The sequence below is a fragment of the Neodiprion fabricii genome, chromosome 3, assembly GCF_021155785.1.
Source record: "Neodiprion fabricii isolate iyNeoFabr1 chromosome 3, iyNeoFabr1.1, whole genome shotgun sequence".
NCBI lineage: Eukaryota > Metazoa > Arthropoda > Insecta > Hymenoptera > Diprionidae > Neodiprion > Neodiprion fabricii.
The window spans coordinates 20,554,411-20,569,363 of NC_060241.1; the positions used below are offsets into that span (position 1 = coordinate 20,554,411).

At 39.6% G+C, this 14,953-nt stretch overlaps 1 protein-coding gene and 1 long non-coding RNA gene across 2 annotated transcripts in view; one reads left to right on the forward strand and one right to left on the reverse strand.

The window, feature by feature from the left end:
* Positions 1-396: 396 nt before the first annotated feature.
* On the reverse strand, positions 397-8,816 carry LOC124177995 (tubulin alpha-8 chain-like). Its single transcript, XM_046561012.1, has 4 exons — positions 8,796-8,816; positions 1,796-2,012; positions 618-1,611; positions 397-526 (listed from the first exon to the last, which is right to left on the reverse strand). Exons 1-4 carry the CDS (start codon positions 8,814-8,816, stop codon positions 397-399), a joined length of 1,362 nt encoding a protein of 453 aa, XP_046416968.1.
* Positions 8,817-14,170: 5,354 nt separating this feature from the next.
* LOC124178100 overlaps positions 14,171-14,953 on the forward strand; it is a 33,094-nt gene continuing 32,311 nt past the window's right edge. Inside the window, exon 1 of the long non-coding RNA XR_006869741.1 lies at positions 14,171-14,238. This is a non-coding gene — a long non-coding RNA (uncharacterized LOC124178100). The remainder of the gene's footprint in view (positions 14,239-14,953) is intronic.

The window sequence follows — 14,953 nt, forward strand, 5'->3', positions numbered from 1 at the left end:
ATTGCCATGAAGGACTCATTTTAAAAGACTAAGATTCAAGCGATGACTTTTGGAATGATCATTCAAAAAATCATGCTAATTGTGAAAGTTACATCAACGTTTTTATACATGTGTATTTTCTAGGACGATAAATACGACAAAAAGACAGTATAAAAAAAATAAGCTTGAATAAAAATACTACACAAAACACCCACGATTACAAAAAACTGTACAATACTTTGTATCAAAATATAAATGACAAGGACATTGTCGCTTCGGCAGCGACGAGTGTGTTCGTTCATCCCACCAAAAGCTGTGGCACTCCGGATGTCGGCGATCGTTGGTTATTCCCTCCGAAGAAAGACGTTCTCCGATCATCCGCCGTCCGAGCCACGCCACAACATTTCTTCTAACTCGTCAGTTCTCGTCCCCGCCTTCACCACCCTCCGCAGAGTCCATGCCCACCTCTTCGTAATCCTTCTCAAGAGCCGCGAGATCCTCGCGAGCTTCGTTAAACTCGCTCTCGTCCATGCTTTCCGCGACGTACCTGCGAACAAATCGCCCATCACCGAATTCAAATCACTTAGTTTTACTGAAAGAAAAAAAGATGAATGGAAACAACATAGCCTGCAGCTCACCAGTGCACGAAAGCTCGCTTGCTGAACATTAGGTCGAACTTCCTGTTCAACCTGGTCCAGGCTTCCGCGATGGCTGTTGTATTAGCCAGCATAGCCATGGCTCTCTGTACCTTGGCCAGATCACCACCCGGTACGACAGTTGGCGGCTGGTAATTGATTCCGACCTTGAACCCAGTCGGACACCAATCAACGAACTGGATGGTCCGCTTGGTCTTGATCGCCGCGATGGATGCGTTCACGTCCTTGGGCACGACGTCACCTCTGTAGAGCATGCAGCAGGCCATGTACTTCCCCTTTCTCGGGTCGCACTTCACCATCTGATTGGCGGGCTCGAAACAGGACGAGGTTAGCTCCATGACGGTGAGTTGCTCGTGGTAGGCCTTCTCCACTGACACGATAGGCGCGTACGTCGCCAGGGGGAAGTGGATGCGAGGGTACGGCACCAGATTCGTCTGGAACTCCGTGAGGTCGACGTTCAGAGCCCCGTCAAACCGTAGCGACGCCGTGATCGACGACACTATCTGACCTATCAGTCTGTTCAAGTTCGTGTAGGTCGGTCTCTCGATGTCGAGGTTCCGGCGACAAATGTCGTATATGGCCTCGTTGTCGACCAGAAACGCACAGTCCGAGTGTTCCAGGGTCGTGTGGGTCGTCAGGATCGCGTTGTAGGGTTCGACGACGGCGGTCGAGATTTGGGGCGACGGGTAGATAGCGAATTCCAACTTTGCCTTCTTCCCATAATCGACGGAGAGTCGCTCCATCAGTAGGGATGTGAACCCGGACCCGGTTCCTCCGCCGAAGGCGTGGAATATCAGAAAGCCCTGAAGCCCGGCGCACATGTCAGCAGTCTTGCGGATCCTGTCCAGCACCAGCTCGATTATTTCCTTACCAAGGGTGTAGTGCCCTCGGGCGTAATTATTCGCGGCGTCTTCCTTCCCCGAGATCAATTGCTCCGGATGGAAGAGCTGGTGGTAGGTCCCGGTACGGACTTCGTCTGTATGGATTGCGAGAATCAGAATCAGGGCGTGGCAGGAAAAACAAAGAGTGAAAAGGGTTGTCGCGCATGGATGAGTGTGATCATCACTAAATCTCTTATTCCAATCCTATGTGTGTAACCGGTTGTACGGCGAAATCGATGCCAAAGCAATGTAAAACGGCGGGCGTACGAAGGTTCGTACCAATGACAGTGGGCTCCAAGTCGAGGAAGACTGCTCGTGGCACGTATTTTCCGCCTCCGGTCTCGCTGAAGAAGGTCTGGAATCCCTCATCGTTGGTGCATGTTTGAGGGGGCAGCATACCGTCGGGCTGAATTCCGTGCTCCAGACAATAGAGCTCCCAGCATGCATTTCCCATTTGGACGCCCCCTTGGCCAATGTGGATTGAAAGCACCTCACGCTACGCGAATGACGACGGTTATCAGGTTAATTCGGGTCAGGTATGTGATCAGTTTCCGAAACACAGTTATGCAGCCGCAATGGCTGGCATGATATTGTCTCTCGCCCCGCAGGCATTGGCTTTTTACTACGTGATGATATTACAACATTCTCTTATATTCACGTATGATCACTTCTGTAGCACATTGTCCGCGAGGTGCGAGGCAGTATCAGACCCGCCGAGATGGTTGAACAGTGGTACATTACCATCTTGCAAGGATTGGTAGTGAAGAAGAATGTCGAAAAAATGGGGGTGGGATGAACGAACGATCTTGACACGAACACGGGTGAGACGAAACTGGAGGAAACATGAGAAGTCTTTGATTTGTTTCTCGGTTGTCTTGGAGATTACAATAATTGGGAGATTCTCTTCTGGCACAGTGATCCTTTCCAAGCGATTTTCCTGTTTCTACCATTTTGCGTTGGCGACGATTTACTTAATATGTGAAACGACATTCTGATATTCGTAAAACACATATCTGAGGCCTTATTTTTGAAATCTACGAAATTTTAAGGTCGAGTTTCACTTTTACTAATTCCATTCAATCTATCCAAAGGATCATTGATGTTTTTTTCTCACCAAGTGAGAAAATTATTTATTCGAAGCAGTCCAATGGGCAATAGTACAAGACAGTGTTTTTTTATTGTAAAATTAATTTTTTACCTATATTAAAAACATTTTTTTTTTTGTGATAAATAAAATAAATTTTTCTCGCAAAGTATCGCTCAATCGACTGCAAAATTTCGTAAATATATTTCGCCTTTTTTGACTTTTTGTTTCGTTATTGAGTAATGTTTATTTGAAGACGTTGAATATGATTTCAAAAAAATCGTTAATGCTGCTTTCGAAAACAAACGGAAGAAATCGAAAATATTCCATGCAAATTTCATCCGAATTGAAAAAACAATATCCCTCCTGTATTCTTATATTTCTCGACCTCCTTTTACGGTTTAACAAATTTATCACCATTTATCAATTTGAATTTTTTCTACTATTACTGCACAAAAAGTCTCTGCATTAGAATAATTTCCCGGGGCATTACAGCGGTGGGAAATTGTATCTCCGCCGATGTGCCTCGGTTCCTTTTGCGACTTCTTCCAGTGTAGTTTATCGTAACGGATAAACGCGTTCTTCCGCTCACGGTGTTCGAGTTCGTACGGAAATGACGTTATACATCAAACCGACCCTCGTTCCTGCGAAACGCGAATACCTCCTCTGTTTACACAGCGCTGCCTTCTTGGTCGGTCTGGCGAAATATCCGGAGACATGGGAAAGCATATTTTACGGCGATCCTGCCATGACTTTAATATCGAGATATGAGAATCAAAAGGGCCTAAGGGAGGAAACATCTTTCTTCAATTTTCGTGCATTATACGCCCTTTTGCTGCCGGAAGGGCGTAACCCACAAAATTGAAGCGTGACCGTTAATTTATTAATTCTTGTTGGATACGACCTTGACGAGTCTGCCGGGATATCGTTGGAGAAAAAATAATTCGGTCAATTTACTTCGCTAAAAGTCATTCCCTCACCTTGTTCCTTAGTCCGAGACGAATAATAAAAAAGCCGTTCATCTCAAATGCAATTTTCTTATTGATTGAATGTTGGTAAAATATCCGAAAGTGAGTGTTAATTGTATGTTGAAGTTTTCATTGCACTACGAAAAGTACACAAAACGGATAATCAATTTTAAATATATGTCTCGCAATGTAAAATCATTACCTCACCGTCATAGAATATTGTCGAAAATTGGAATCTTATTAACGCAACAATTGGACCATTTATTCACGTTTTTCAAATTTTATAATCTCGTCGTTTGTAAAAGCAATTTGTTATTGACAATCGATGCAACAATATAAACAGCAGGTTTCCTATTTACTCCCGGAGGTAGGCAATTACCATGCCACCTGCACCTAAACGGTATCATAAAATTTCCGCTCCAAAATGTTTTAATAATAATTTTTAGCTCTATATTGCACCGTTGTCGGAAAAAGCAATCGCAATAGATACTTTGGTTGCCTCCATTGAGTCGGACTCTAACTCCGCCTGAGTATCATCAGCAAGAACTGCAACTACGCGACAGTTTATCTTGATGCGTATGATAAGGCGCACGGCAGACAAATTTTTTGATCAGCGCGATAGGATTTAGTTGAAATTCGACTCTCATATCGATTGCAACAATATTTTTTTTCAAGCAATTGAAATTTATGTGTCCCATAGTGTCAACAATAGGCCGAGATATTGTGGCATCATTTGGCTACGTATTGACGGTAAATAATCTGACTACCATCTGTTTGATACAAGAGTGAATATGAAGTTGAAGGTTCTCTGATTTCCTTTTTACTGGATTACCGGCAGGTTTTTCGTAATACATCTGTTTGCGCAGGAAATCGTTTTGGTTCGTACAAATAGTGATTAGACAGCGTTTGATTTGTTGGAAGCGAAGGAAGTCGAGAATCCAGAAATAAAAAGAGGTTTAACTAAGAAGTGGTAATTGATGGGGCGTTTTAGAAAAATAGTTTGAGGAATAAATCGAATTCTATCATTGCCGTTTCGTGTATGGATCATGCTTTGAAAGAGGCAGTAAAACATTCAAAAGTGTAGCCGATTCACAGACTTATGTTGGCTACGTTCAGTGGCTCGAGAATCGTAAGATTTCTTTACTGTTTTTTTTTTTTTTTCTAATTCTGATGGCTTTTTAGAATTTTTGTCTGCCATATTGGAACCGCCATGTTCAACATCGACAATTTGATCGTGAATATGTGATCAGTGACCTCGAAAACCCCTGCATACCAATTTTTATAGTAATCGGATACGTAGAAAAGAAGAAATGGTGAGGATAAAGAGGTGGTAGGTATACTTACCACTAAGCATGAAAGGGTTAAAAGAATGGTTACAAGTAAAAATACTTGATCAATACCAACAACAAATCACTCGAATAATCCTTTGTAATCGAACTAAAACATCTACGCCGTAATGTACGTAAAAAGCGCTCGAAATCCTCAAAATTTTGACCGGATATCCGCCAAAAAAGCGTAACCCTCATTTTCCATTTTTACGGATTCCGCCTCTCTGGCAGTATTGCGGCGAGAAGGGGAACGGCCTACGCGCTTCTGGCTGAAGGTTGCTTAATTTTCTCTCAAGGAACTTCCGTGTTAAAGTTGAGATCCGCCCTGATTACGGTATCGCTCGTTTCTTCTGAGTACGCTCTTGATATCACATTCCGGGATATTAGCAGAATCTACGCTTTTTCATTATTAAATATGAAAATGCGTAAACATCCCAGCAAAATTTAACAAGAGGGATGTAAATAGTACATTGTGTTAAAAGTGCCGAAGGTAGGAAATTTCTGACAAGTGGAAAATTGTGATCGCACGAAAATGGTCGGCTGGAAGGTCGACTTTATTCATCCACTTTGTAAAATATATAGAAAAAGTCCTGATCGTGCTGATATCAAATTTCCGGTTACTGGAACGTGCAAGAAGCTGTTCGAATCATTTTTGAAGATAGTTTAATTATTTACACGGTTATATTCATGTAAGACCATTCCTTTTAAAGGGGAAAATGTGACAAACTGTAAGGCATCTTTTAGCCTTATAGTTCGTTAAATTTTTGATTTAGCGCTATGAATTCTTGGATTTTTCATTTTGCAGGCGGGAATTAATATTCAGACCTTGATGTAGCAGAAATAAAATTGTTCCAATATTAAACAGCCTAATATATCATTAAATAAAAATTGCAGTAAGTAGACATTTTTTAATACGTGAAACAAGTAAAATGAAACAGACCCATTTTGTGATTTTACCAAGGTATAATTATCATCAATTATAACCTAAGTATCGTTAAATTGATGGCGTGTCATAAAGATGCACATTGAACGTATACGTATTACATAGCCACTCGGGGATTTAAAATTCAGCATGAAATTTTCGGCCGAAAAAAACCAAAAATTTTTAAGGTGTTTCGCGCTGATGGAAGCGACGCAGCACATTCTTATCTCGAGGCTGACGCCCCCTTACACATCGTGCAAAGTCGAGCCCCAATTCGTTGGAGGCGTGCTTTCTTTAACGTGATAAAAAGTTTTTAATACTTCCTCCTCCACCCTGCCACCTTTTCGGCTCAGCAGAGATTTACTTATATTCACTTTTCTCGGCCTACGTCGAATGGTTTTTTACCTTTCGGTGAGCACATTTTCTCGCACTGGACAGGACGAGAATATTATATTTTGTAACAAGGAGGCCAACTCGGTCTTTTCGGGCCGAACGGTTTTTTTTTTTTTTTTTTTTTCGTTGCATACGATTCTTTACATAACAAGAGTATGTTACGCGGTTTTTCACGAAGCACGAAATTGAATTGAGGGTCGCGTAACGTTAGATTTCTTTGCGACAACGCATTCGCGCAGTACAGAAAAAAATCACTGAAGTTAAAAGTGGTCTTTTCTGTACTCCGCACACGCGTATTCGCAGACTCGTTCTATCGTCGTAAAAACGGGTAATTTGTACACGAAAAACACGTGTGAAAAACCGTGTAAAGCATGCTCGCGTTATACGAAATTATTTTCACCTTTCACTTACGTCCGTAATAGTATAAACCGTGAAGATTCTTCCGAATAAATTGCTCCGTCTATGGTAGAATTTTTTAACTTGTGAAACTGTCACACCTGCGTTAGAAGATTCCGTGTTTTATACTTTATATGTACTTGAACTTGGGAGTTGGTGGGGGGGCTTACATAAGTCAGGCAGGAGTTTGCACTGTACAGTATATGCGGATATACACTTACGCACACGTATATCCACGTCATCTTGAAAAGCTCCGATTCTTTGGTGGGTGGTAAATCTTCTCCTCAAACTTCCATATTGCAAAGTCTGCAGGCGTCTAGGACGAAGATTATCCGCGAACAGTCGGACACTTTTTCGCTTGCGTTGATAGACACGATTTCCCTCTATGAAACTTAATATTACATGCAGGCACGCGAACTCGTGGGATTTTTTTTTCATTTTCAACAGATTTGGCTGAAATAAGGTGGATTTGAGCAGGCTACGCGTTCAGATGTTTACGGCAGATCGATTCCGTATAATCCCAATTTAATGATGTTTATTGCATAAGTGATTCTTTCGAAATGATCCGATGTTTTGCCTGTAATAAAGTTTTTGTTTTATAATAGCTATGAGTTTACGCAATTTTTTACCGTAACACATCCGCTAAGAATACTGTTAAATTATTGGAGGATTGATTTATTTGGATTGACTTTTGGAAATCATTCCCGTGGCCTGCTATACAGAAGTTTATTAAAGGTGCGAAATTCTTGTGTCAAGTACATATTAAAGTGGAAACTACCATAAAAAATTCACGTTGTGATTTATAAACCAACAAAATGACAAAAAACATTCAAATAAGTACCAGATGAACTATTATCGACGTGCACCGTAAATCGTTCTTCATTTTCTAAACAGCCCACCAAGTACAACTAACTTCGAATTTTTCATATCGTCCCCCATTCTTTATTGTTCGCGTTCGTTACTTATTTTTGCAAAAAAGTTAATTGGCAGTTAGGATTTTGTTTTAAATATTATTTGTTGGTGAAGGTATCGTTGTCGGTACTTATTTCAACGTACATTGTCAGTTTGGTGGCAAAGTAAATTTTTATTAGTAGTTTTTACTTTAATGTACTTGGGAAAAGATTTTTTTACCTGAGATGTTCTTTAGGGAGTTCGCAAGTTTTTGAGGCCATTGATAAATAAATATTCAATGAAATAGAAGTGGACAAAAGTGAGAATTTGCTGTTGAATTGGTGTTACTATGATCTTTCAGAAAGACTCGACTTTATATTCTGAAAATTTAAAAATTTACAAACTTACTAGAGCAATATTATAAAATTACTTGCGAGGTATCATAAAGTTGTACGAAGAATTCTGTGGCCAGATTCTACGATGATGGCCCAAAGGGTCCGTCGCTTGAAAATCACCAACAATTTACAAGTGATTTCCTAGTGATTCCCAATATTAAAAAATAGCTAGAATTCCACTGATCTCTGAGTGATTACTAAACGTTCAAAATCCTTCGTCGTCTTATTGATTTTCAACTAATCTCTCAAGTGAATGGCCTCTCGATTATGGTTTTCAATCCTACGACTGGCCATTTATATTTGAAAAACTTAGCTGGCCATGCGCACGTCATATCGATTTTACTTCAGTCAAAGCTGTTGCTATATAAAATCTAAAAAAAATATTTTAATGCTTAGGATATAATGAGCTTGAATAAAAATTTCCTTCAAAAATTACACTGGCATGAGATCCTTGTGACGCTAATGAGTTTCAGTATCGATTTATTATTTCCATATACGAGGCGTTCTCAACCAACTCAGCCACTTTTTTTTATCCTCTCGGACCTCCGCCATAATTGGCTATACATATAGTAGTACTACTTTAAGGGACTCTCTGTGAATTTTTTGAGATATTTTAATTTACTCGTTTCGGAAATGATTCTTTTTTTAAACCCGTATATATAATGGATGGTTGAAGTCGGACAAAAAATATTTTGGCATAAAAGAGTAATGTTTTTTCGTGAACTATTTAATGCAATATCTGTTATATTTTTGATGGCATCAAAAAGGTTAATAATAAATATCACGCATGTTTTACATATCTGTGTTATCAACTCGATATTTCCATACACACCCAGCCAATACATTATTTGACGTGCTACTATTTGAATTTTTCTGCTGTCTACAAACTATAGCTGTAATACTTGTGGGATTATTTTCTTCATCATAGAGATCTGATATAATAATTTTAGCGTAACAATTTGTGGGAATCTGGTCAGGGAGCAAAATGACTCCAAAAATATTTGGTTAGGTTGAGAACCCAGAGTTCTGTCATTCAGAATGTCTAACCATGAAGCTTTTTCCGAAATTGATGATATCCAATTAGTGCGTGCTGTTCAACTTCGCTCGGATTCTTTTCTATCACATATTACGGATGTTGTTTCATTCGCGCTCACCATCATCGAGGTAAATTACACCACTGGAGATTCTCAGACTTTATTTATTGCTTGTCCTAACTTCCGATTCAGGTGGCAGGGTTCGGTCATACTTGCTACGAAACTACGAAACGTAACATAACTTGCAGTTAAACATAAGCATCTCTTTTCAATGAGAATATAATTCATTCATCTACAATCGCACTCCTGCCAATGAGAAGTCCGCTCTTAACGCAAACGACTAAAAAGCGACAACAACTGCAATAATAATTATTTAAAAGGTAGCGGTGAGGCAGCGAAGGTGTCCGGTCGGACTTATTGCCTCGGCGAGTCTTCCGGCACCAATGCGAGTCCGTGCCGAGACGGCTGCACGCTCGCAGTTCGAATTCTCGCCACGCTCCTTTAGATTTATGACTGTGCCTAACGAGGTACATACATAAGTGGTTTACCTGTGCATCGGACCACGAACAGGTCAGGCATAGACCAGGTATACATCGCACACGTTGATCCTCCGCAGCAGATCGCAAATGTGACGCGGTTCGTGCCTGTGTGCTGTACGTGTAACAAAAATTCGCTAAGGCTTGCGAACCGGCTCCAAGGCTTCGATCCTTGACCCTAGTAATGCCTGGAGCACAAGAAACGACTTGCGTTGGTTGCCGGATCACCTACGGATTGCTCGTTCATTCGCACACGTGATTGGTCGGATCCTCGTGCGAGTGCACGCTACGGCCTGTAGGTGATCCGACCCAAAGGTATACATCTCCAAATATCGAAGTCCACGTATCTCGAACACAAAAAAGGGCTTAACGGATCCATTCTCTACGCAATACCGAACGAAAATATTCCAGTTTATTTTTATTTGATGCAAACATAAAGAAATCGCACGAATTTTACGATTTTACTATTGCGATTTTGGGGAATCCGGTCATTGATTTTTATGAATATTGGTACTCGAAGGTTTATTGGGAGGCTGATCATGAATCTGAGGTCAGACTTGCGAAATACAAAATGGAGATCCTAGATTGTGAAAAAAAAAACCTTCGGAAAAAAAAATATTCGGATATTGTTAGAAATTAGTAGACGAAGATTTTTTTAGTCACCGATAACGTATCCAAGATCAGACTTCCAAAATTTGTAACGGTGGATCCATTATAGTGGATGAAAATAAAAAAAATATCATATTCACATGTAATATGGTAACTGAGGGAATTTGAATCGTTAATCACAAATCCGAATTTATACTTAAAAATTCGAATTGGATGTTGTTATTTTTTTATGCGAAAAAATGTGTCGCATTTTTCGTGAATACTCTTTTACGCCCCGCTGAATATGAGATACAGTGGAGCTTCAACGCTATAAAATTGAGATGGTTGGATTTGTTAAATCCAGCTTAGAACAAAATATAAAAAAACCTAAAACGACGAGTTTCCGAAGTGATGAACCGACGGTGCCGTGTTAATTTTCAACCGACGACGTTTTATATATATTTTAGTACATTTAACTTGTTTTATAAAAATTTTTGTTAAAAAAAATTCAAAATTAACCAAAATATGGGCCTTGACTTGAGGACTAGTAGAAAAATTCCCCCTCCATCGTGGCAATGATATCCCGGTAAAAGGTTATCTGAAAATAGAAAACAAAATTTCATCAACATCTATACAAATGTAACTGTCGTTGTACGTAGCCATTTTTACTTATTTATTTTTGTAAATTTATTATTATTATTATTATTATTAAAAATATCATGTACTTCTGCTTCTATAGTCAGGGATCTACAATGTTTTTGTATTCTTAATGGTTAACGAAACCGTAAATGAACGTGAAGCAATTTTATTTGTGATGGATTTATTGAACTCATTTCAACCAATCACATTAAATTGTACTTTACGACCTTGATGACGACTTGACGACCGCGTGCGTACAGATATTGGGTGGCTTGGTAATCACGTGCATTAGTCGGAAAACAATCAATTAGTGTGATTTGTTTTTCTATATAATTTTTGATTGAAATTTCATCACATTCATCGTGAATTGTTACGTCTTGCTTCGGTTTTGTTGTTTCGGTAAATTGGACGAGCGAACATTATTTAGAACCGGATAAATCATTTGACAACATTTTCAGCACTTTGATACGATTTTGCCTGCAGACACAGCACGCTCTATCGGAAAAACTAACTCGGTGTGCCCAGTTCTTTTTATTTATTTTTTAGGTCAGGCTTCTTACGCGCCACTGGCACTAAACAACGATGTCTTATTTATCGACTGTGTAAACCAGCTCGAGCTTGACGTGACGTCATTGTTACAGGAAACCGAATGCAAGGCTACCACAGCTTTGCTGGGCAGTCGGAAGTTTTGGCGTATTTCCCCTTTGGCATATTAGTGAAAGAATCACTCACAGATGAAAACCAGATACTTGGTCGGTTGAACAAAGCAGGAAGCCTTGAAGCCGCCAGGAGCGTGGGAGTTAGTGTAAAGAGGATATCTCCGGGGGATCAATATGGCCCCGACCGTGGCCCTGCTACCGTGACCTCCGAACCCTCTTTGCCTTCCCGTCACCCTCTCTTTCTTTCTCACAATCAGTAATTCACACGAGATGTGATAGATATCAACATACGTATATGATGTTAGAAATGTGGTGTTATATGTAACACCGAAAATATTCGGGAGTCCACAACGTTTTGGTATTGATTTTGAAACCACTTGGTGTCAATAATCGAACGACTTACACCGATCATGTTTAATTCTACACCAATCGGTGTGGACTTTTTATTAACACCGTGAATTTTCTGACAGTCATATGAACTCCAAATTTTTTTTCAAATACTTGCTTGCGCGGTATTTGTTATTTATATTTGCAGGCATACCAATCGCGGTGTTAAGTGCGATAACTAACGAATCGATTGCCGAATGACAAGATTTTCGAGTACATCGTGCTTTCGTGTGTTTAGTAATGTTAAACGCCCTAATTCGTCGAAACGCAATATTGAGATTACACCCCAGGGGGAAATAAGTCGTTTAATTGACGTGTCGATATGTTTGTGAATTAACTATAATTTACCTGAATTAATGAGAATCATAGAAATTTGTGCACAATAACTGAATCAATGAGAACTTAGTGAATTAATAAAAATTCACCGAATTTATTTATACGTAAAAAAAGGCGTAAGGACGTATTTTTATTTTTTTGTACAATTGCGATACAAACTACTCGTACGCATGGAAAAATCGAAGTGATCGGAGTTTCAAGAGTTCCGAAAAAGTATCCGTAGGTCAAAACCAGTCGTAAGCGCCTTTTTCACTATCTTCGCGCAATAGCCATGTAAATCCATGAAATGTGAAGATGAATTGAAAAAAACTGTGTTTCAAAGAACTTGAGAGAATATATTATAAGTATATAGGAGCAGAAGGTTGTAAGCGCTAATTTCATTTTGTACTAAAAAATCATATCTGACATAAGTATATAAGTCCTTTTGGCATTATTTGATAAATTTATACTCGAGTTAAAAAAAGGATCAATTTCTTTTTTGGCGGTTGTGACATTATGCAATTAGTAAAAGCAATTATTTTTTAAAGCAGGGTTGAAAGGCGACAACCACTGATACGTAAAACCTGCTACTTTTATTGACCTAGAATTAAATTTTTACGTTTCTAAACGAATTTTTATATGCTCAACATAAATACGAGAAAAAGAAATGGTTCGACCTCATGCCATAAGACACGCGATATTAAGGCTGACGATTGTATCTTTCCATGTGCAAAACTCCAAGCCAAGTCACCGGCCAGCTTATACACGTAATGAAAATTGAAATTCTGACTTTAATAGATTATCAGAAGGACCGGAAGAGCTGCTCTTGGTAGAATTATAATTTTGAATTGTAGATCGTATCAAAAAACAATCCTGACATCGTATTTTTATATTTTATATAAGGGTTCTGAATTTCATAGGACAACGGCAGAACACCGAATGGTACGAAAAGTTAGACGTTCAACACCTCATTGGAAAGTTCGATTTTCGAAGCTTGTAGAGCATTCGTAGAGTGCGCCACATCCAAACTTTTGACAAATCGACGTTCGCACAAACGCACAATTGAAATGCTACATTTTACACTCTAGGACCTTCTTTGGCGCCTGCACACTTTTGAATAACTCAATTTTACGCAACGTGTCATTGAGTGTAAGACAGCTTACCCTAATTCTACGCCAGAATTCACGCGAGAAGTCAGTCAAAGACATTATTTTTCAGGATAAGCGACGGAAATTTAAATGTATCTTGAACCTTCTCAAAAACGTATGAAATGCAGTATTTTTTTTTTTTTTTTAGTTCAAACTAAATTAATCAGTAAATTACTAATCGAGTAGGAAACTTTCACGGCCACATTCGTATTCTATGCCCAAAAACCATTAGGTTTTCCTCAATCTCTCAATTCTCTTAATCACAATTGGATTTTTAACAGAATTTTAGTAGAATTGTATCCTAAGAGCGAGTGAGAATTTTACCAAACTACAATGTTGAAGAAAAGCTATCGAATAGATTTGACAGTTCGGCAAAAATGTGGTTGAATGTATAATTGTCCGAGATAAAATGCAAACAATGAACATTGATCGGCTGAGATATTCGGATTCAAAAAAAGTCGTTTCTCCCTTCAGTTTATTTTTATCCGGCAATTGAGCACTGCCGGAATTCCATGATAGTTTCCACCAGTAGTCCAGAGAAACAAAGCCGAGTACAGCGCCATTGTTTTAGACAGGTTGTTTGCCCGGAGTCCTAGTTCGGTAGAAACTGTGAAATGGAAACGAGGAAGATGTGTTCTTTGTTAGTCTGAAAATGTGGGCCACCAATCTCGGTCCCTGGGCGCGGCGATAGTTGCATATTTGCAACGCACGAATGCAGCGGCTTCAAAGAATCAAAAACCCTCCGCGAAACGCGCTCCAGGGTTATTTCCCTCAGGATAAGAGCCATAAGCATTGTGCCACGCAAGCGATAACTTATGGGAACACATGGAACGCTGTTGATGTTGCCAAGCTGCCATCAGTCCCCGCTCTCGTCTTCATCCTCATCATTTGGGTGCCGCTATGTAACTACATTCGAAAGCCGTGATTATTTTCCGGATAAATAATACTGATATGCACATTTTCAGTTACAGGTTCGGTGGAATGATGAAGATGACCAGGGATGTCCTCAATCTCCTTGAATCACGTACGCAGACTCTGAGTAAGTAAGTGACTATGAGAGAAATTTATCAACAGTAATAATTTCTGGAGTAGACAGACGTAGATAACGAATCAATCGAATGATACTTCGTTGGTGATGATCCTTATTACACCGGCATTAATCAGTAACAACTACTGACAATATTCCACCATGTATCCATTACGAAAATGAAACATCAGGGTATTCCCAGAGGCTGGAAGGGATCGGTCAAATTTATTGATACGTACACTGCGAAATGAGGAGGTTCGATAAGACTTTAACAAAAGATACGCTAGGTGAAGAAGCAATTGTACCGATATAAAACACGGAGGTCCGTACTTTCATACCCTTTCACCCTTTCACTCGCGATGGCTTCCGCTATCAAAGAACCTATGGAAAAAAGGTTGTTCACTCGTCGTAACTCGGGAAGGTTACTGCTCCCTATGGTACGACCGTGTTGACGATTCTCTCTGTAGAAAATATTACAACTGGAAGAATGGTACCACGCATGTTCACGGCATCATTCTATAAAGCATGTTGATTCGCATATATTCTTGTGAATTTCTATAAATCTGGTGGCCGAACTTGCTTACAATTATTTATTTTGATCGATAGGTTCGCCAGATCCGTAAGGTCGATGAACAGCCTTCGAGCGATATTAATCGGATTCTGAATTCGTACGCGCGTTTGAGGGTTGAAATCAAACATTTGATACCGTTCGGACAAAAAAGTTTAT

Bases quoted from the DNA above. Each gene is read 5' to 3' on its own strand.
- LOC124177995 (XM_046561012.1), bottom strand. From the start codon at position 8,816: ATGAAGAAAATAATCCCACAA. The intron at 2,013-8,795 runs GTATTACAGCTA...TCATTCGCGTAG, and splicing joins TGAAGAAAATAATCCCACAA to CGTGAGGTGCTTTCAATCCA. The intron at 527-617 runs GTGAGCTGCAGG...ATTTGTTCGCAG, and splicing joins AAGCGAGCTTTCGTGCACTG to GTACGTCGCGGAAAGCATGG.